The 20,876-nt window shown below is 38.8% G+C and overlaps 1 protein-coding gene across 1 annotated transcript; it reads left to right on the forward strand.

Moving 5' to 3' along the window:
• Window positions 1-1,398: 1,398 nt before the first annotated feature.
• Window positions 1,399-18,425, forward strand: LOC143032044 (uncharacterized). The gene is made up of 7 exons (XM_076196512.1): window positions 1,399-1,509; window positions 4,286-5,713; window positions 6,755-7,130; window positions 7,886-8,093; window positions 14,083-14,197; window positions 16,148-16,268; window positions 16,357-18,425. The coding sequence occupies exons 2-7, from the start codon at window positions 4,345-4,347 to the stop codon at window positions 17,423-17,425; spliced, it is 3,258 nt and encodes a 1,085-aa protein (XP_076052627.1). The 5' UTR covers window positions 1,399-1,509; window positions 4,286-4,344; the 3' UTR covers window positions 17,426-18,425.
• The last annotated feature ends 2,451 nt before the right edge of the window (window positions 18,426-20,876 follow it).

Genomic DNA, 20,876 nt, shown 5'->3' on the forward strand with positions numbered 1-20,876 from the left:
ATCCGCTCGAGTCCTCTAGATCCACTCGAGTCTCAAAGATCCGCTCGAGTCCTCTAGATCCGAAGGAGAAGAAGAAGAAGAAGAAGAAGAAGAAGAAGAAGAAGAAGAAGAAGAAGAAGAAGACGAAGAAGAAGAAGAACGCGAAGACGAAGAAGAAGAAGAACGCGAAGACGAAGAAGAAGAAGAAGAAGAGGAGGAAGAAGAAGAACGCGAAGAAGAAAAAGAACGCGAAGAAGAAGAAGAACGCGAAGAAGAAGAAAAAGAACGCGAAGAAGAAGAACGCGAAGAAGAAGAAGAACGCGAAGAAGAAGAAGAAGAAGAAGAAGAGGAAGAATACCACCTGACCCCGACTTCTTCTTCTTCCTATTGGACAACCTTACACCCCCCCCCCCGATGTCCCCAAAATACCACGGATTGAAAAACGGGAAAAACTGGAAAGACTTTATTTTTTAAGTTACGCCCAAGATCCGCTCGAGTCCCAAAGATCCGCTCGAGTCCCAAAGATCTACTCAAGTCCTCTAGATCCGCTCGAGTCCCAAAGACCCGCTCGAGTCCTCTAGATCCACTCGAGTCTCAAAGATCCGCTCGAGTCCTCTAGATCCGAAGGAGAAGAAGAAGAAGAAGAAGAAGAAGAAGAAGAAGACGAAGAAGAAGAAGAACGCGAAGACGAAGAAGAAGAAGAAGAACGCGAAGACAAAGAAGAACGCGAAGAAGAGGAGGAAGAAGAAGAACGCGAAGAAGAACGCTAAGAAGAAGAAGAACGCGAAGAAGAAGAAGAACGCGAAGAAGAAGAACGCGAAGAAGATGAACGCGAAGAACGCGAAGAAGAAGAAGAAGAAGAAGAAGAAGAAGAAGAAGAAGAAGAGGAAGAAGAGGAAGAAGAGGAAGAATACCACCTGACCCCGACTTCTTCTTCTTCTTCTTCTTCTTCTTCTTCTTCTTCCTATTGGACAACCTTACACCCACCCGATGTCCCCAAAATGCCACGGATTGAAAAACGGGAAAAACTGGAAAGACTTTATTTTTTAAGTTACATTGATATATATATATATATATATATATATATATATATATATATATATATATATATATATATATATATATATATATATATATATATATATATATATAATGTATGATCCTTAAAAACAATATCTTATTGGCGACATGTCTGGGGAAAATATATTTCCTTCCTATGGTAAATTAGATGACACATTATTACACCAAAAACACACGGTACAAATTACCTTGCTGTATCCTTTGGAAAAGCGTGAAATACATGGTTTGGTGTTATTTCTTTTCTGCTGTTGCAGAGAACACATGGGTGCGACCTGCTATACATTTTGAATAGATGCCGGGAGTTTAAAATGTAAACAAACAGACGATACTTTTGCATCAACACAGCCATCTAGCGGCCTGGCACAGCACTATTGACACGGACATCAAAACTCGCTGTTTTCCTATCTTCTGTATATGGTCTTTGGTTTGCTAGCAAAACAGGTAACAAAAGTGAGTAGAATGTTAGCCGGAAATTCACTTGAGTGTTCAATTTAGCCACCATTCCCGGGGTTTATATATGAAATATAAATGAAAGTGAGCATGCATATTGTTTATACAAGAGCTATATCAAAATACACCAAAGAATTTTGTCTTGCCATTATGATTTAGGGGTAAGATTGCCTTGGGGCACAATTTTGTTAGACAAATTTAATTGTATATCAATTGAATTGGCTGTTCTCACTGTATAACTATCACTCGATAAGCTTATCTCGCCTGTATGTTTTGGTAATGGTTGATGGATTGGCCAGGAAGGGGGTGGGTGAATCTAACCTAACCCAACCCCATGTAAGTAGAGGTGGTGATAGATTAAATTGGGTTGGTAGGGCAATATACTTTTTATTCAAGAGTGTAAGACATCAATATTTTATAGTTTTCTCCATAGGCTTTTGGTGCTATTTCTACAATAAATAAAGTCATGGGAGTGTCCCCTGAAAAATGAAAAATGAGTTTAGCAGCAAAGTTAATATCAGATTCCGTGAATCTGATATGAACTTGAATTAAACTATGGAACATTAATATCTTGCATCCTTAGAAGGGGGCTGTGAGCAAGTTTAACATGAAGAAGAAGGTAGGTGATGAGCCTACATCAGGATGTGCATGGCTGGGGCCAAAGCCATCACTTTTGCCATATGTGTATGGACTCTTGGGACAGGTAATCAATAGTTACTGCTAAGAATTGGCCCTGATATCTCGCAGGAATGTACCCATAGGGCTACAGAGAGTAGCATGCCTAGACCCACACTCCATCCTATTTTAGCTGCCTTTGTTGCCCAAGTAGGAAGACTCGGTGGAAGTATTCATTCTTCCCCCTACCACAGGGGAAGGTAAAAATGGAAATATATACTCAATGTGTTATGAGAAATAGGTACCTGGGAATGGATGCCAAAAGGATATGCATGAAGGGGTGATTGCACTGACAGCATTGCATGAGGAGCTGAGATGAGATGGGGGAAAGGGTGGTGGATGGGAGTGGAATGAGTGTGAGTAGGTGCGTGTCTTTGACTTAGCCACCTCCCTTATAAGTGGAGAGTAGTATGTAATTCGAACCAACAAGTAGGCAAATGCAAGACCAACTAAAGAGTCTGGGATGGGTGAAAGGCATGCTTTGGCACTGCTACCCCCATTTTAGTAGGAAAAAACTTATGTAATATTGCCAGCAATTATATCTAGTACACATATTGGACAGTGGCTCATGTCAGAGATTTTATCTGGTAACTATGTTTACACTGTAGTGAAACAGTACAAATGGGTCAAAGCAAACACCATCATAATGAGCAGTGTACCATTTTTGGGGTTTCCACTGTATGAAGGTAAAACAAGACAAACATAAGTGTAGTAGTTTCAGAGGGATGCATTTGTTGAGTGTCGTTGGAAGGCTTATGGGAGAGTTTTAATTGAGGGAATAAGGAGAGGAACAGAGGTAGTAATTGGTCAGGAACAGCATGGGTTTAGAAAAGGGGTTGCATGGGCCAGATTTTTGTAGATATGTGAGAAAGCTTTAGTAAAATGCAAGGATGTTCCTTGGACCATTATGGATTTATAAAAGGTTTATAACAGGGTAGACAGGAAGGCACTATGGGAGGTATTGCAGATATATGTGATTGGGAGAAGCTGTTAAGGGCAGTCAAGAGTTTTTACAAGAGTGGTAGAATCTGTTAGAATTAGAAATGGAGAGAGCAAGTGTTTTGAGATAGAGGTGAGGCTGCATCATGGATGTGTCATGTCATCATGTCTGTTCAGTGTATACATGGAATGGGTGGTGCAGGAGGTAAATGGGCAGGGGATTGGAAATGGTTTATAAAAAAGGAGAAAAAGGGAGGTGAGCCAGTTGTTATTTGCTGACGACATTGTGCTTGCAGCAGGGTCATAGGGGGGATTAAGGGAGTTAGTGACGGATTTTGGAGAAGTTTTAAGGCAAATATAGGTAAAGTAAGGTGATGGGGTGTACAAGGGGACAGGATGGGAGCAAGTTGGAATAAAAAAAAAAAAGTCTGAAAGGATAGAGACCGGAAGAAGTCTCACCAGGAACTCACCAAGGAACGTGCCCAGCTCTGCCAAATGAATATAATCATTGACCAATATTAACAGCAGTCAAGTAGTTGGTGATGAGAAGTGTGGATACATACATAGTTTGTTTTGGTACAAAAGGACTTGAGCATGAAATGGTTTGTGTACACAATCCATAATCCTATTATTACACATTATTATACATATGTATATATATATATATATATATATATATATATATATATATATATATATATACATATGTATATATATGCATAAATACATGGAATAGGTTAGGTGAAATTGCCAAAGTTCAAGTAATACATGGGTTCAAATCAAAATATGACAATTAGAAATCAAGGATAATTAAGTTGGCACTGTACCTAAATTTGAGGCTAAGTATGATGGAAATTGAAGAATAGGAGATGGGACCCAACAGTGTTGCACCTTTTTTGTGTACTACGATTAGGTCAAAGTAATAAAACGAATGCACCTCAAAGATTTAGATGCCAATCTTATGATTATATTCTTTTTCAGGGGAATTATCAACATTTCTTTAGGAGACCTATAGATTCCGTGAATTTCTTATACATTGCAGAGAATCCAGTGTGACATCTGTGGCACATCTGTGCCAATCTTATAATTACATTTTTTCAGGGTAATTATCAACATTTCTTTGGGAGACCTATAGATTCCATGAATTTCTTATATATTGCAGAGAATCCAGTGTGACCTCTGTGGCACAGCTATCTCACAAATCATCTTCAATATCAATTGATGACCAACAAAGGAGAGAAGCTTTTCCAGTGTGACCTGTGTGATTCTGCATTCTCAGGAAAGTCCCACTTCAAATATCACATTATGACCCACACTAGAGAGAAACCTTTCCAATGTGACCTGTGCAATGCAGCTTTCCCATGGAAGAGTGATCTCAAACGTCACATGATGACCCACACAGGAGAGAAGCCATTCCAGTGTGACCTGTGCCATGCAGCTTTCTCAAGCAAGCGTGATCTCAAACGTCATATGATGACCCACACAGGAGAGAAGCCTTTCCAGTGTGAACTATGCAATTCTGCTTTCTCACAAAAAGGTAATCTCAAATATCACATGATGACCCACACAGGAGAAAAGCCTTTCCAATGTGACCTGTGCAATGCAGCTTTCTCACGAAAAGGCGACCTCAAGATTCATATGATGTTCCACACTAAAGAGAAGGCTTTCCAATGTGAGCTATGCAATGCAGCTTTCCCACGGAAGGGTGATCTCAAACGTCATATAATGACCCACACAGGAGAGAAGCCTTTTCAGTGTAACCTGTGCGATGCAGCTTTCTCACAGAGGAGTGATCTCGGACAGCACATGATGACCCACACAGGAGAGAAGCCTTTCCAGTGTAACCTGTGCGATGCAGCTTTCTCACAGAAAGGTAATCTCAAGTATCACATAATTACCCACACAGGAGAGAAGTCTTTTCAGTGTGACCTGTGCAGTGGAGCTTTCTCAAAAAAGTGTGATTTCAAACGTCACATGATGAAGCACACAGGAGAGAAGCCATTCCAGTGTGTAATGTGTGATACAATTTGCTTACAAAAGGGTGATTTTAAATGTCACATGATGACCCACACTGGAGAGAAGCCTTTCCAATGTATCCTTTGTGATACAGCTTTCACACTAAAGGGGCATCTCAAAAATCACATGATGACCCACACAGGAGAGAAGCCTTTCCAGTGTGACTTGTGTGATTCTGCTTTCTCACAAAAGGGTGTTCTCAAATGTCACATGATGACCCACACTGGAGAGAAGCCTTTCCAGTGTGAACTGTGTGATTCAGCTTTCTCACAAAAGGGTAAGCTTAAATGTCACATGATGACCCACACAGGAGAGAAGCCTTTCCAGTGTGACTTGTGTGATTCTGCTTTCTCACAAAAGGGTGATCTCAAACGTCACATGATGACCCACACAGGAGAGAAGCCTTTCCAGTGTGACCTGTGTGATTCTGCTTTCTCACAAAAGGATGCTCTCAAACGTCACATGATGACCCACACTGGAGAGAAGCCTTTCCAGTGTGACCTGTGTGATTGTGCTTTCTCACAAAACGGTGCTCTCAAGTGTCACATGATGAACCATACTACGGAGAAGCCATTTTAATGTGATCAGTGTAATACAGTTTTCTCACAAATGGGTGATGTCAGATGTCACATGATGACCCACACAGGAGGCCTTTCCGATGTCACTTGTGCGAAGCAGCTTACTTGTAAGAGTTGTATTAGGACAACTACTACCCATGGACAATGACCCCACAAGGACAACTACCCCGTAGGTTATTGTCCATGGGGGTGGGTGGGTAAATGTTCTGCATGAGTCATCTCAAAGATCACATGGTGACACATTGGAGAGAAGCCCTTACAGTGTGACCTATGTGATGCATCTTTTTTGCGAAAGAGTTTCATCAAACTGCCTATGATGACCCACTGGAGAGAAGCAATTCCAGTGTGATCTGTGTGATGCAGCTGTCATGAAATAATAGTCTCAAATGACACGTGTGTAGTGTATTCAGTTTAAAACAATGTTTAGGTTCATGGCGATATGTGCCTTTTGCTTTTGTTTTCTTGATGTTTTTGCATTAGTGGGTGCCATGATGTAAACAAAGTGTAATATATATGGTGTAGTGGCAAGCATTTGTTTGGTTTATCCTTCTTAATTTAAGGATATTAATTGTGAAACTGATTAACATGCACAGTAAAGCTAAGATATAACAATGGTGATGAGTCACAAAGTGTTTTTGAATGTTTTTCAGAAATCATTGGGCACCTCAGCCTCCTTTGATTACGTGCGTCATGACGTCTGGTGTCTAGTCTAGGCTAAGGGTGACCACACCTAGTGTAGGTGTCTTTACTTATATTACTTGGTGTTACACAACACTGGAAATCACCTGTTTGTTTTTCTCCTATTAGAGAAAATATCTTAAGATGACCTAAATTTGCTTGAAAGTTTTTGATAGCCAAGAATCTAGATCAGATTTAAAAGATGGCATCTTCCATAAAGATTGGACTGTTTAACCCTGAAGAACTGCCATTTGATGTTTATTTGGTTTGTTTCAAGCATATTTAGCCACTTGGGAAATAACTGATGCTGACAAGAAGAAAAATCAACTGCACAGGCACTAAATTTTTTGGAATTTTAGCAATTGTGACTGCTCCAGACATGCCAACTACAAAGACATATGATGAGCTTATTGAATTACTGAAAAAACATTTTATCACTAAGCCATCATATCACCGAAGCTTGTGTTCTTTTCAACAATGGCGTAAAGTTGAAAAAGAAACTGTGAAAGAGCTATATGCAGACCTGAAGAGACTGGCGAAGGATTGCACCTTTGGTGCAACGTTTGATGCCAGGCTGCAAGACCAACTGTTTATGGCAACTGAAGTATCATACTTCAAATATCTACTTGCTGAACGCCTGAAACTAGAAGCTTTGACATCTTCAACACTCCTAGACCGCATTCTGTCACTTAGTTCACATGGGGAAAGGAGAGATGGCAAAGTCCAGTTCATCAGGTACACTTGTGCATAAAGTGCATAGCAAGGCTATGTCAAAGTGTAAGCATTGTGGTTTCCTGCATCCAAGTTCTGCTAGTACATTTAAAAACTTGGAATGTAACTTTTATGGTTGCAAGGGTCATTTAGAAAAAAAAAAAAAAAAATGGTAGAATTAAGCAAAATGATTCATACAAATCCAATTATAGTTTGAAGCAAAATAGTTCTAAGAGTTTTAAGAATAAATTGGTAAAATCAGTTTTTGAATCTGAACCAGTGCATGGAGATGAGTTTGAACACCAGTGATAAAGCATGTTGCTGAAAGTTTCATGTAATTGTATCAAATATGGTAGACCAGAAATGTACATGTTTATGTTAAATGATAAAGCTATATCTTTAGAGATAGAATCTGGTTCATGTGTTTCACTGTTATGTGAAAATTAGCTAAAAGTACTAAATGTTAAAATGACTCCATTTTCCAAAGAATTGACTGCTTATGGAGGTCATCTTGTAGTAAGATTTAACAACTATAGTACAAAGCATAGATTTTTGTTACTGATTCACACTGTAATGATTTATGTGGTAGAGATCTAATGAACAAAGTAGGTATCAAAATCACAGGTTTAGATGAGGCTTTGAAAGTGAAATCAGCAAATAGCATGAATGTTTATGATAATTCTAAACAACTTTTGGATAGTTATAAAATAAATGAAGATACGTACCTATTAAAGGAGTTCAAACTAAAATATGAAAAAAGATGCTACTCCTAAATTCAGCAAAGCAAAGCAAGTGCTATTAGCTCACAAAGAGTTAGTTAATATTGCTGTAGAAGAGCTTTTGGACAATGAAATCATAGAACCTGTAGCTTATAGTGATGGGGCTTCACCCATTGTACCAGTTTTGAAAGATTCAGGTAAAATGAGAAATACTCATTACTTAAGCTTGATGAGATGTTGGCTACAGTTGAAGATAATCATGTGTTCTGTAAGTCAGATTTGTGTAATGCATGTTAAAAAAAAAAAAGTTTTCTGTTGAAGACCAGAAATACTTTATCTCAACTAAAAAAGGATAGTTTAAATACAAAAGATTGCCTTGTGGACTGGCATCTGCACCACGAGTTTTTCAAAGGTACATATCACAATAATTAAGTGGTATGGATGGTTTATTTAGTCAGATGACATCCTTATCTGTGCCAAGTCAAAAGAAGAACAAAGTAATAAAGATAAGCTTGTTTTGAATAAATTGGCTGAAGCTAATGTCAAGTTGAATCTGGAAAACTGTGAGGTTAATTCAACTGTAATTGATTTCCTTGGTTATGTGATTTCTGGAGAAGGTTTAAATCCATGACCAAATAAAGTTAAAGCTATCCTTGATGCTCCAGTACCAAAAAACTTGCATGAGCTACAGTCATTTCTTGGATTTGTCACTCATTATAGTAGATTTATCCATAAAATTATGAAATTTTGTCACCACTCTATGATTTTTAACAAAAAACATTATCAAGTTTGTGTGGTCAAAACAGTGCCAAGTAGCTTGTAATGTCATTAAAGAAGCTTTATGCGAATCTGATGTTTTATCATGCTTTACTGGAAAGTCAAAATTGATTCTAGAATGTGATGCTTCTCCAGTAGGTGTAGATTTTGTATTGATACAGGTTGAAAATAATGTTAAAAAACGTATTACATTTACAAGTAAAAAGCTTACTTCTGCTGAGAAAAATTATTCATAGACTGACCATGAAGAGCTAGCACTAGTGTTTGGTGTCACAAAGTTTAGATACTATGTATTAGGTAGGAATTTTGAGTTGAGAACTGGTCATTAACCACTTGAATTGTTCAGAAAAAATCCAATAAATTGAAATGCAAGATTAATCAGGTGGTCTGTTTTGTTATCTCACTATATGATCTCATTCATAAAAGTGGTAAAACCAATGTGGCTACTGATGCTTTGAGTAGGTTACCTATTGATGTGCCACTAAGATCATGTGCCACTAACTTGATTTGTTTTTATTTGAGACTAGTAGACATAATGCAGGAAAGGGACAGATGGGCTGATTGTACTTTCCTGGATTTACAAAAAACATTTGATAAAGTACCACACAAAAAAAAAAAAAAAAAAAAAAAAAAAAAAAAGAAAACTGGAAATGACAGGTGTACAAGGAAATTTATTGAAATGGATGGAAGATCTCTTGTAAAAGAGTAAAATGAGGGTGGTACTTAGAGACAGAAACTCAACCTGGGAAGAAAGGGTAAGTGCAGTCCCAAAAGGTTCTGTATTAACTCCAATAATGTTTGCCATACATATAAAAAACATGGATGAAGGTATAGAATGCTATATGAACTTCTTTGCAGATGACGCAAAACTACTAAAAGTAAATACAGAAAAACACTGTGAATCACTACAGAGAGACCTGGACAAAATCTGGGAATGAAGCATAAAGTGGGACATGAACTTCAACATCAAGAAATGTAGCATAATGGAGTTTGAAAAAAAAAAGTAAAAATAGAATATCAGGGCAATATAAAATTGGTACAAAGTAAAAAAAAATTAGCTCGGAAAAGGGCATAGGAGTAATTATTAACCGAGTCATGTCACCAGACAAGCATATTAACAAAATAGTTGGAGAAACCCACAATTGACTAAGATCAATAAAGGTGGCTTTTAACTACGTGGATGAGGTAATGGTAAAGAAAATATTAGTCGTACTGATAAGACCAAGATTGGAGTACACTGTAACAATATGGACATCCAGCACAAAAATGATATAAAGAAATTAAAAGAATTCAAAGAGCAATGAAAAAGATGGTGCCAACCCTTTCAAAATTGACATACAAATAAAGATTGCCCAAACTGGAACTACCAACCCTGGAACAAAGAGAAAGAGAAGATCTACTGGCCATTTACAGAATCAAGAAAGGCATGGAAGTCCTTGACACTGAAATTTTATTAAAGTGGGATAAAAGAAAAACAAGAGGACATGAAAAGAAACTCAAAAAGGATAATTATAGAAGAGATCTGAAAGAAAAAATAGTTTCCCACATGGAGTGGTGGATGTCTGGAACAAATTGATTGAAACAGTAAGTGCAAAAACTATACAATAATTTGAGAACAAACTAGATGCTGAAAGATACAAAGACGGTCACTACGAGCATAGCTCCCTTCCTGTATAATACAACAAGGTAAATACGTCTCGTGGCACAGTGGTAGCGATCGCGGCCGCAACTACGGCGGTCCACGTTCGAATCCCGCACAGGGCCGAAATAACTTCAGTATCTGCACTGCGAGTCGTTACTCCAACTCTCGTGGCCGGGAAATTGTGTGTGTGTGTGTGTGCATGGAAGGTCACTGCATTACCCATAGATCGGTCGTATGTGAGCTCTGAACTCTTCTGGGAGGGTAATAGCTGTTGATCACGAGTCCAACACGTGAACCATGATCATGGTGAATCACACAACCACACACACACACACACACACACACACACACACACACACACACACACACACACACATATATATATATATATATAATATATATATATATATGTGTGTGTGTGTGTGTGTGTTGCTTTTTATGCTCTCCAATAAGTTATTTGAACACAGTACTGTATGAAATTATGTATTTAACAACGCAGTCGTGAAATTCTACATACACCAGTGGAGTAGTTTTAGTGGATGTATTATAGGACCAGAAGATATAAAAAAAATTATAATCTCAATCTATATTTGTTGAAAACTGTCAAATTTAAGCTTGAATGTGATATGTTATAGAACCAGTAGAATGCCATTTGATCTGCACTAAACAAATTAATCAATTAGATAAGTACACAAACAGATGAATGTTTGTAGCACCATTCATTGATATTGTCAAACTTCACAATAAAGAAAAGGAAATTGAAATGCTGTTTTGTTACAATACCTTAACATATTCTTTACAGGCCATGGTGACCTTATCAAATATTAATCTGTTTCCATGATATGAAACATATTAGTATAATGTTCATGTATACATTTTCATGTACTGTTGCTTGGTTATCAGGAGAGAACATAAGCACTGAAGGGATCCTTCTTTCTGTAAAGTAGCATATGAAAGAAAAATTGCCAGTATATTCAATAGAAATAAAACCAGGAGAGAGAGAAAATGCATTTTCTTTTTTTACTGTATGAAGCACCACAGAATAAAATACACCACCATGCTCACTAATGTTGTACAATAGTATCTTCATGGCTCAATAATCAGAGACCTACAACAAACTTTATGTTCCCTTAGTGATGAGTCGACTGATATCTCAGTTACAAAGCACCTGTGCATGTGTGCGAGATATTTCAAGAAGAATGGATTATGGACTACTTATAAAAGACCACTCGTTCGCGCGGGATCGGTAGTTGTAGGAGGGTAGAGATGTCTGTATGAAAATGAAAAGACATTTGTGTATGGAAAAGGTCTACTGCCACTGGGCGATTCGCAGGGACATTTCTTTCATGGTGTCGTGGTTCAGGAGGGATGGACAGGAGACCTAATTGGAGTTGAACGCTGAAATCAATGTCTGTAACTGGTTGCTTATGGGATATTCATTCAACAATAACCTCAACCAACAAAGTAAGGAAAAGGAGTAGGACGCTTAGCGGTAGGGAGAGGCAGAAAAATTGAAAAGACTTTTAGTGGTAGGTAAACTGAAGTGAAAAGATGCAGTAGGAAAGTGAGAAATTAAATTAATTTCAGTAGAAGCAAAGCTTACGTAGATGTTTGTGCGTGCGGTCGTATTTTTGTGATCTGGTCGTGTGCGTTTCCTCCATGTAGATGTAAGTTCAACTGGATATACAGACCTCCTGAAGTAGGGGAGCCATTTTAACGGCTACCTTTCCTCATGCTTGCCGCTGGATACAGACGAACTCATGCCCGTGGTACTGAGACAGTACCCAGCACATCGCGACACGTCCGGTCACGATCAAAGCTGGTAAAAGGATACGATGTAAATGCGTGCTGCTATACGTGATTTTTCATGGACAACGCTGGACGGATGTTGGCATATCGTTGTAGGGACTCAGCGGCTTTGAAGTCGCTCCAATACGATCCCCATGATGAACACGACTGCAGCATTCTAAACCTTGTGATGGTCGTAGTTGTTAGTGGGACATGTAAGCTGACTCAATCCCGAGGACTGGCAGAGAATGGGTCTGACTAGGGCTAGTTACAATCGACGTTTGGTGGACGGTGTTGCGGTTTTGAAGCACTTTAGCCTTCCCAACACAGCTTTGGCTCTCGCTCCTTGTGTATACCTCGCAACTCTGTGTACATAAATATAAGAAAGCATTCTCCTCATTATGTTTTAGTCAAATATATTTGCTACATGTGTAATTTGTATGGAAAATATGCCTTTGGTAAGCTGCCTTCCAATCTGTTTTGCCGAGTGAAATTGCAAAGTGGTCCAAACTTAGTTAAGCATATTAGACATTTCTCGTTAGCATGCTACACACTTTGATTTTTGGTATCCAAAGTGAGTAGCATGTTACTGACTCTTGCTGCTGGCAAAAGTGGATAACTTGTTGGAAAACACTGAAGTTGGCGGCAAACTAGACATTTTTTACGTTTCCTTTCTACTTGTTTTTACACTTGCTTTGATATCCAAAGTGAGTCGCATGGTACTGACTCCTGCCGCCAGGAAATGTGGATAATTCGCTGGAAAGGGCAATGGCAAGTTTGTTTAGCCCAGTTCATTGTTCAAGTGAATCACCATCTGTAGGGCTTAGATAAAATATAGACTGGAATATGCATTTTGTTGTTTAAACACGTGTTTTTATTGACACTACTCATTAGAAATTAAAAAAACTATGAAATTGGTGCTCATTTTTCTTTTGTTTGACTATCGCAGTAATAGTTTGGTTTACCCCAATATATACGGGTTTATATAAAATGCAAGTAGAATGGAATATCCATTTTGTTGTTTAAACGTCTTTTTTATTGACACTATATACTCATTAAGATTAAAAAAAAAGTATATGGAATCGGTGCTCATTTTTCCGTTTGATTACCGCAGTCGTAGTTTCGTTTACAATTACAGCCAAGTTGAAAAAGCATTGTATCCATAGATGCCTGACTACAACTTCAAAGAGAACGTCTGTGCGTGGTTCTAAAAATAAAGTGCTTTCTGAAAGTTCCTTCACTAGGTTGGCATACACACTTTAATAACAACGCCTTGCCAACCATGACGGAATGCTACAACCTTTTCTTCTGCTTCTTCAGTTTCCGTAGCTTTCGTATGTGTATTAGCAACTGAGATACCTTTACTCAGTCTAACAGAGAATGGTAAGCGCCTACGAAGTTACAGTTGATTATTTGGCGTGAAGTATTGTTATTGTTTTCGCCAATCACGGGAAAAACATACCCTGTGTGACAGATACTAGAGTTTGCAGGTAAAACAGGTTGCAAAAGTGAGTAGAATGTTAACCAGAAACTCACTAGAGTGCTCAAATTAGCCACCATTCCTGGGGTTTATATATGAAATATAAATGAAAATGAGCATGCATATTGTTTATGCAAGAGCTATATCATAATACACCAAAAAAGTTTTGTCTTGTCATTATGATTTAAGAGTAAGATAGCCTTGGGGTACAATCTTGTTAGATAAATTTAATTGTAGCTCAACTGAAGTGGCTATTCCCACTGTATAACAAACTCGATATGCTCATCTCGCCAGCTTGTTTTGGTAGTGGTTGATGGAGGGGCCAGTCTAACCTAACCCAACCCCACACAAGTAGAAGTGGTGTCAGGTTACATTAGGTTGGTAGGGTAATTTACTTTTCATTCAAGGGTGTCAGAAATCATTATAGTTTTCTCCATAGGCTTTTGGTGCTATTTCTTCAAAAATAAACTCACGGGAGTGTCTCCTGAAAAGTGAGTTTAGCAGCATTAAGTGAATGTGCTATTAACTTGAATAAAACTATTGGATACTTAAATCTTGCATCCTTAAAAGGGTGCTGTGCAGAAGTTTAACATGAAGAAAGAGGTAGGTGATGAACCTATACCAGGAGATGCATGGCTGTGGCCAAAGCCATCACATTTGCCATATGTTTGGACTCTGGGGGCAGGTAATCTGTAGTTACTGTTAAGAATTGGCCTTGATATCTAATACGAATGTACCCATAGGGTTACAGACAGGAGGATGCCTAGACCCACACTCCATCCTGTTTTATCTGTCTTTATGACCTAAGTGGGAAGACTTGGCAGAAGTATTCATTCTTCCCCTACCACAGGAAAAGGTAAAGATGGGAATATATACTCAATGTGTTATGAGAAATAGGCACCTGGGAATGGATGCCAAAAGGAGATGCATGAAGGGGTGATTGTGCTCACAGCATTGCATGAGGAGCTGAGATGAGATGGGGGAAAGGGTGGTGGATGGGAGTGGAATGAGTGTGAGTAGGTGCGTGTCTTTGACTTAGCCACCTCCCTTATAAGTGGAGAGTAGTATATAATATGAACCAACAAGTAGGCAAATGCAAGACCAACTAAAGAGTCTGGGATGGGTGAAAGGCATGCTTTGGCACTGCTACCCCCATTTTAGTAGGAAAAAACTTACGTAATATTGCCAGCAATTATATCTAGTACACATATTGGACAGTGGCTCATGTCAGAGATTTTATCTGGTAACTATGTTTACACTGTAGTGAAACAGTACAAATGGGTCAAAGCAAACACCATCATAATGAGCAGTGTACCATTTTTGGGGTTTCCACTGTATGAAGTTAAAACAAGACAAATATAAGTGTAGTAGTTTCAGAGGGATGCGTTTGTTGAGTGTTGTAGGAAGGCTTATGGGAGGGTTTTAATTGAGGGAATAAGGAGAGGAACAGGGGTAGTAATTGGTCAGGAACAGCATGGGTTTAGAAAAGGGGTTGCATGGGCCAGATTTTTGTAGACATGTGAGAAAGCTTTAGTAAAACGCAAGGATGTTTCTTGGACCATTATGTATTTCGAAAAGGTTTATAACAGGGTAGACAGGAAGGCACTATGGGAGGTATTGCAGATATATGTGATTGGGAGAAGCTGTTAAGGGCAGTCAAGAGTTTTTAGAAGAGTAGTAGAATCTGTTAGAATTAGAAATGGAGAGAGCAATGTTTTGGGATAAAGGTGAGGCTGCATCATGGATGTGTCATGTCATCATGTCTGTTCAGTGTGTAGATGGAATGGGTGGTGCAGGAGGTGAATGGGCAGGGGATTGGAAATGGTTTACAAAAAAGGAGAAAAGTGGGAGGTGAGCCAGTTGTTATTTGCTGACAACATTGTGCTTGCAGCAGGGTCATAGGGGGGATTAAGGGAGTTAGTGACGGATTTTGGAAAGGTATGTGATTGGAGAAATTTGAAGGCAAATGTGGGCAAAGCAAGGTGATGTGGTGTACAAACGGACAGGATGGGAGCAAGTTGGAATCAAGTCTGAAAGGATAGAGACTGGAAGAATTCTCACCAGGAACTCACCAAGGAATGTGCCCAGCTCTGCCAAATGAATATAATCATTGACCAATATTAACAGCAGTCAAGTAGTTGGTGATGAGAAGTGTGGATGCATACATAGTTTGTTTTGGTACAAAAGGACTTGAGCATGAAATGGTTTGTGTGCACAATCCATAATCCTATTATTACACATTATTATACATGTATATATATATATATATATATATATATATATATATATATATATATATATATATATATTTATATATTTATATATATATATATATATATATATATATATATATATATATATATATATATGCATATGCATAAATACATGGAATAGGTTAGGTGAAATAGCCAAAGTTCAAGTAATACATGGGTTCAAATCTAAATATGACAATTAGAAATCAAGGATAATTAAGTTGGCACTGTACCTAAATATGAGGCTAAGGATAGAAATTGAAGAATAGGAGATGGGACCCAACAAGTGTTGTGCCTTTTTTGTATACTATCATCAGGTCAATGTAATAAAACGAATGCACCTCAAAGATTTAGATGCCAATGTTATAATTACATTTTTTCAGGGGAATTATCAACATTTCTTTGGGAGACCTATAGATTCCATGAATTTCTTATACATTGCAGAGAATCCAATGTGGCATCTGTGGCACATCTGTGTCAATCTTATAATTGCATTTTTTCAGGGTAATTATCAACATTTCTTTGGGAGACCTGTAGATTCCATGAATTTCTTATATATTGCAGAGAATCCAGTGTGACATCTGTGGCACAGCTATCTCACAAGTCATCTTCAATATCAAGTGATGACCAACAAAGGAGAGAAGCTTTTCCAATGTGACCTGTGTGATTCTGCATTCTCAGGAAAGTCCCACTTCAAATATCACATTATGACCCACACTAGAGAGAAACCTTTCCAATGTGACCTGTGCAATGCAGCTTTCCCATGGAAGAGTGATCTCAAACGTCACATGATGACCCACACAGGAGAGAAGCCATTCCAGTGTGACCTGTGCCATGCAGCTTTCTCACACAAGCGTGATCTCAAACGTCATATGATGACCCACACAGGAGAGAAGCCTTTCCAGTGTGAACTATGCAATTCTGCTTTCTCACAAAAAGGTAATCTCAAATATCACATGAGGACCCACACAGGAGAAAAGCCTTTCCAATGTGACCTGTGCAATGCAGCTTTCTCACGAAAAGGCGACCTCAAGAGTCATATGATTATCCACACAGAAGAGAAGCCTTTCCAATGTGAGCTATGCAGTGCAGCTTTCCCACGGAAGGGTGATCTCAAACGTCATATAATGACCCACACAGGAGAGAAGCCTTTTCAGTGTGACCTATGCGATGCAGCTTTCTCACACAAATTTAATCTCAAGAATCACATAATTACCCACACAGGAGAGAAACTTTTTCAGTGTGACCTGTGCAATGGAGCTTTCTCAAACAAGTGTAATCTCAAACGTCACATGATGAACCACACAGGAGAGAAGCCATTCCAGTGTGTAATGTGTGATACAGCTTTCTTACAAAAGGGTGATCTTAAACGTCACATGATGACCCACACTGGAGAGAAGCCTTTCCAATGTGTCCTTTGTGATACAGCTTTCATACTAAAGGGGCATCTCAAACGTCACATGATGACCCACACAGGAGAGAAGCCTTTCCATTGTGACCTGTGTGATTCTGCTTTCTCACAAAAAGGTGATCTCAAACGTCACATGATGACCCACACTGGAGAGAAGCCTTTCCAGTGTGACCTGTGTGATTGTGCTTTCTCACAAAAGGGTGCTCTAAAATGTCACATGATGAACCACACTACGGAGAAGCCATTTTAATGTGATCAGTGTAATACAGTTTTCTCACAAATGGGTGATGTCAAATGTCACATGATGACTCACACAGGAGGAAGGCCTTTCCGATGTCACTTGTGCGAAGCAGCTTACTTGTAAGAGTTGTATTAGGACAACTACCACCCATGGGCAATAACCCCACAAGGACAACTACCCCATAGGTTATTGTCCATGGGGGTGGGTGGATAAATGTCCTGCATGAGTCATCTCAACGATGACATAGTGACACATTGGACAGAAGTCCCTACAGTGTGACCTATGTGCTGCATCTTTCTTACAAAAGAGTTTCATCAAATTGCCTATGATGACCCACTGGAGAGAAGCAATTCCAGTGTGATCTGTGTGATGCACCTGCCATGAAATAATAGTCTCAAATGACACATGCTTACTCACTTTGAAGAAAAATATTCCCAGAAAATTCATCTCAAACATCATGATTCTCCCGACTCTGGAGAGAAGCCTTTTACAGTTTGACCTGTGCAATGCAACTTTCTCAAGGATGATCTCAAACATCACTTGATGACCAACACCAGAGAAAGGCCTCTCCAGCAGTGTGACCAGGGTGTTCTGAAATAGAAAGTGATGACACACATGGATAAAAGCCTTTCTACCATGACCTGTGCAATGCAACTTTCTCATGAAGGAGCAATGTCTAGTGTGACAGTGCATTGCACATTTCTCAATAAAGACTGGAGCTATGTGGGGATATGATTGTTGGATTCAAACTCGGACCTTTGGTATTCAAGTGCAGAAATGAATATAAAATACTCCTTGGACAAAATCAACCTTGGCTCTTTTTTATGCTTCATAACAAGTTCTTTAAAGACAGCATTGTTTAAAATTGTTATTATGTACTTAACGATGCAATGGTGAAGACCTACATACACGAGTGGAAGTTGTAGTGGATTTATAGGACCAGACCTAAAATCTGTTCATTATCTCAATTTATATTTGCTGAAAAATGTCTAATTTATAGAGCTGGGCGCGTTACCAAAAAATCTGTGGTGCATTTCCGTCAATGCATTTTATATACATATGTATATGCATACATATATACAATGCATATATGTATAAATATATATATAGATTAATTGGTAATGCACTACCTGTGTGCTGGTAACTCACCCAGCTCTGCTAGTTTAAAGGTCAACTGAGAAGGGATTGGATTTCTTTAGTTTTTGTTATTTCAAGTATGAAAATATAATTTGGAAGAAGTTAGAATGCTAAAATACATGTTTCTAGCATTGTATAGTCTTGATTTTATCCAAATAGCATGATCTTAAAAGTGTCTGATAACAGATGAACTTTTCAATGTTGTAGTTACATTTTCCACTGCTAGGGCAACTGAGGATGTAAGGTTTGTCGTTTACACTCTTGGACATGGCCAGTTAATCAAGTGAAGAAGATTTATCGGATTTGGATGCCAAGCTTCATATCTACAGGCAAAAGTACCAAGGATTCATGAATTACAAATTGTTTTTTATCTGTGATAAGTCACAATAAAACAAGCCTATGTAGCAAAGAGAATAGAGAAATAAATTGACTGAAGGGGAGAGGAAGGCTAGCAAAAGATACTCACAGGCATGTCTATGAAATTATCTGCCAAAGGCAGTGGTTGCTGTGGGGGAAGTGAAGCCATCAATCATATGCCTGGTTACTTTCGCATTCCATATCAATTTCGCTGGTAGTAGTACTTGCAGAAGGTGAATATTCATCATAAGAACTTTGTAACAGCTGAAAAAAATCATTAGGTCTACATCAGTATGAATTCCTCCTGGTCCAGTATAATTAGGCTTAACTCCTGCTGGGGTAGTACATAAGAATGAAGGAGTCTGCAAGAGACTGTAAGGCCTAAACTAGGTTGGGAGATTCCACATGTTTGACTCTCAAAGGAGACTTTAATTTGGTTGATTCCAATTGACAAGACGTGGTCATAGGCCTATTATGGAAGCCCCTGTCATCATGGTCATGCCTGTCACACTAGCTAACCTATGTCATGATTGCACCTGTAATCATTAGTCAAGCCTAACCATGGTTGTTAATGATTATCAGTAGCTCTTCTTGGGGATAGGTGCAACCTGCGTAGAGCCGGTGGCCAGGGGTAGTTGCTGCCGTTTGGCCCCCAACTCTTGGGGTTGGGGGGTGGTCCCACGACGTAGTGAGTCCACTTGGCCAGACTGCGGTGTGGTCACCACCCAGCACTTCTAAGCTACCAGAAGAGGCTGGATGACCGCGTTGTGAACAGCTGCCCAGGATGTAACACTTCACCCCATACCATACAACACATAATGGAAGACTGCATTATACACAATCATGCACGCAAACAACACAACATACGCTCTATAAAGGATTTGTGGGAAAACCCAGTTTCGGCTATGGCATTCCTTGGGGAGACGGGACTGCTCGGACAGTCTAGGGAACGACAACAACAATAACAACGATTATCAGTGACAGCGTAGATAACACGGGCATTTTGTTTGTTGAACCTGGGGTCTTGTCGATAACAAAAATTGTCGGTGTTGCATTTTTTTTTTAATGGGATTCATGCTGACTCGGCAAGACCAGGGACCCGAGTGTATTTTTTCCAAATGTTTCGAACAGAGTTTCGCTTTCAATCCAGGCCTCCACGACTCGTGCCGTCTGCACCGAATGATCCAGTCCTTTTTGCGAACAAGATATTTCAGAAAAGAATGAAAATGAAGTCCATTTGAAGTAAAATGTTTCGTCGCATCACTGTTTCATTTTGCGGCGACATAATAAACCATTTTTGAGCTTAATACTTGATAAAACCTTGCTAACACACGAAATATAACAGGTCACTGATCAAGTTGACAGTACAACTCAGCATTTTATAGTGCACGCATATGGGTGCATCAGAATGTAAACACCGAGGTTGACGTCACAGCCTTACGAGAACAGCCGAAGATAGGCGAACGAAAGTTCATCTGCTACCAATATTTTGATATGCCTTTTTATCACATTGCGCAATAATTAGGATTTAATTTTGCATTATTTGATCAAAAAGTGACTAAGCCATTCATTAGGAAATATTCAACACCCTTTGAAAACCTCAGTTGACCTTTAAGTTTGAATGTGACATGTTATAGAATCAGCGGAATGCCACCTCTGTACAAAACAAATGAATAAATTAAATGGATAAATTAACAACTTGTTCATGTACTGCTGCTTGGTTATCAAATGAGAACATAAGCATTGAAAAAGTACCCTTCTTTCTGTAAATTAGTATATGAAAAAATATTGTGATTTGGTAATATAATGAACAAAAAATAAGTAGAATAAGGGAGGTTCAAATATTTACATATGTTGACAAGCATGGATAGTTTAGTCTCAACTTCACGTTGAAAATTACCAAGGAAACCTGTGAGAGAAAATGCGTTTTTTTAAGTTCCTCCACTATGTTGGTATACACACATTT

Source organism: Oratosquilla oratoria, chromosome 12 (assembly GCF_046742065.1).
Source record: "Oratosquilla oratoria isolate Oo_2021 chromosome 12, ASM4674206v1, whole genome shotgun sequence".
Classification (NCBI taxonomy): Eukaryota; Metazoa; Arthropoda; class Malacostraca; order Stomatopoda; family Squillidae; genus Oratosquilla; species Oratosquilla oratoria.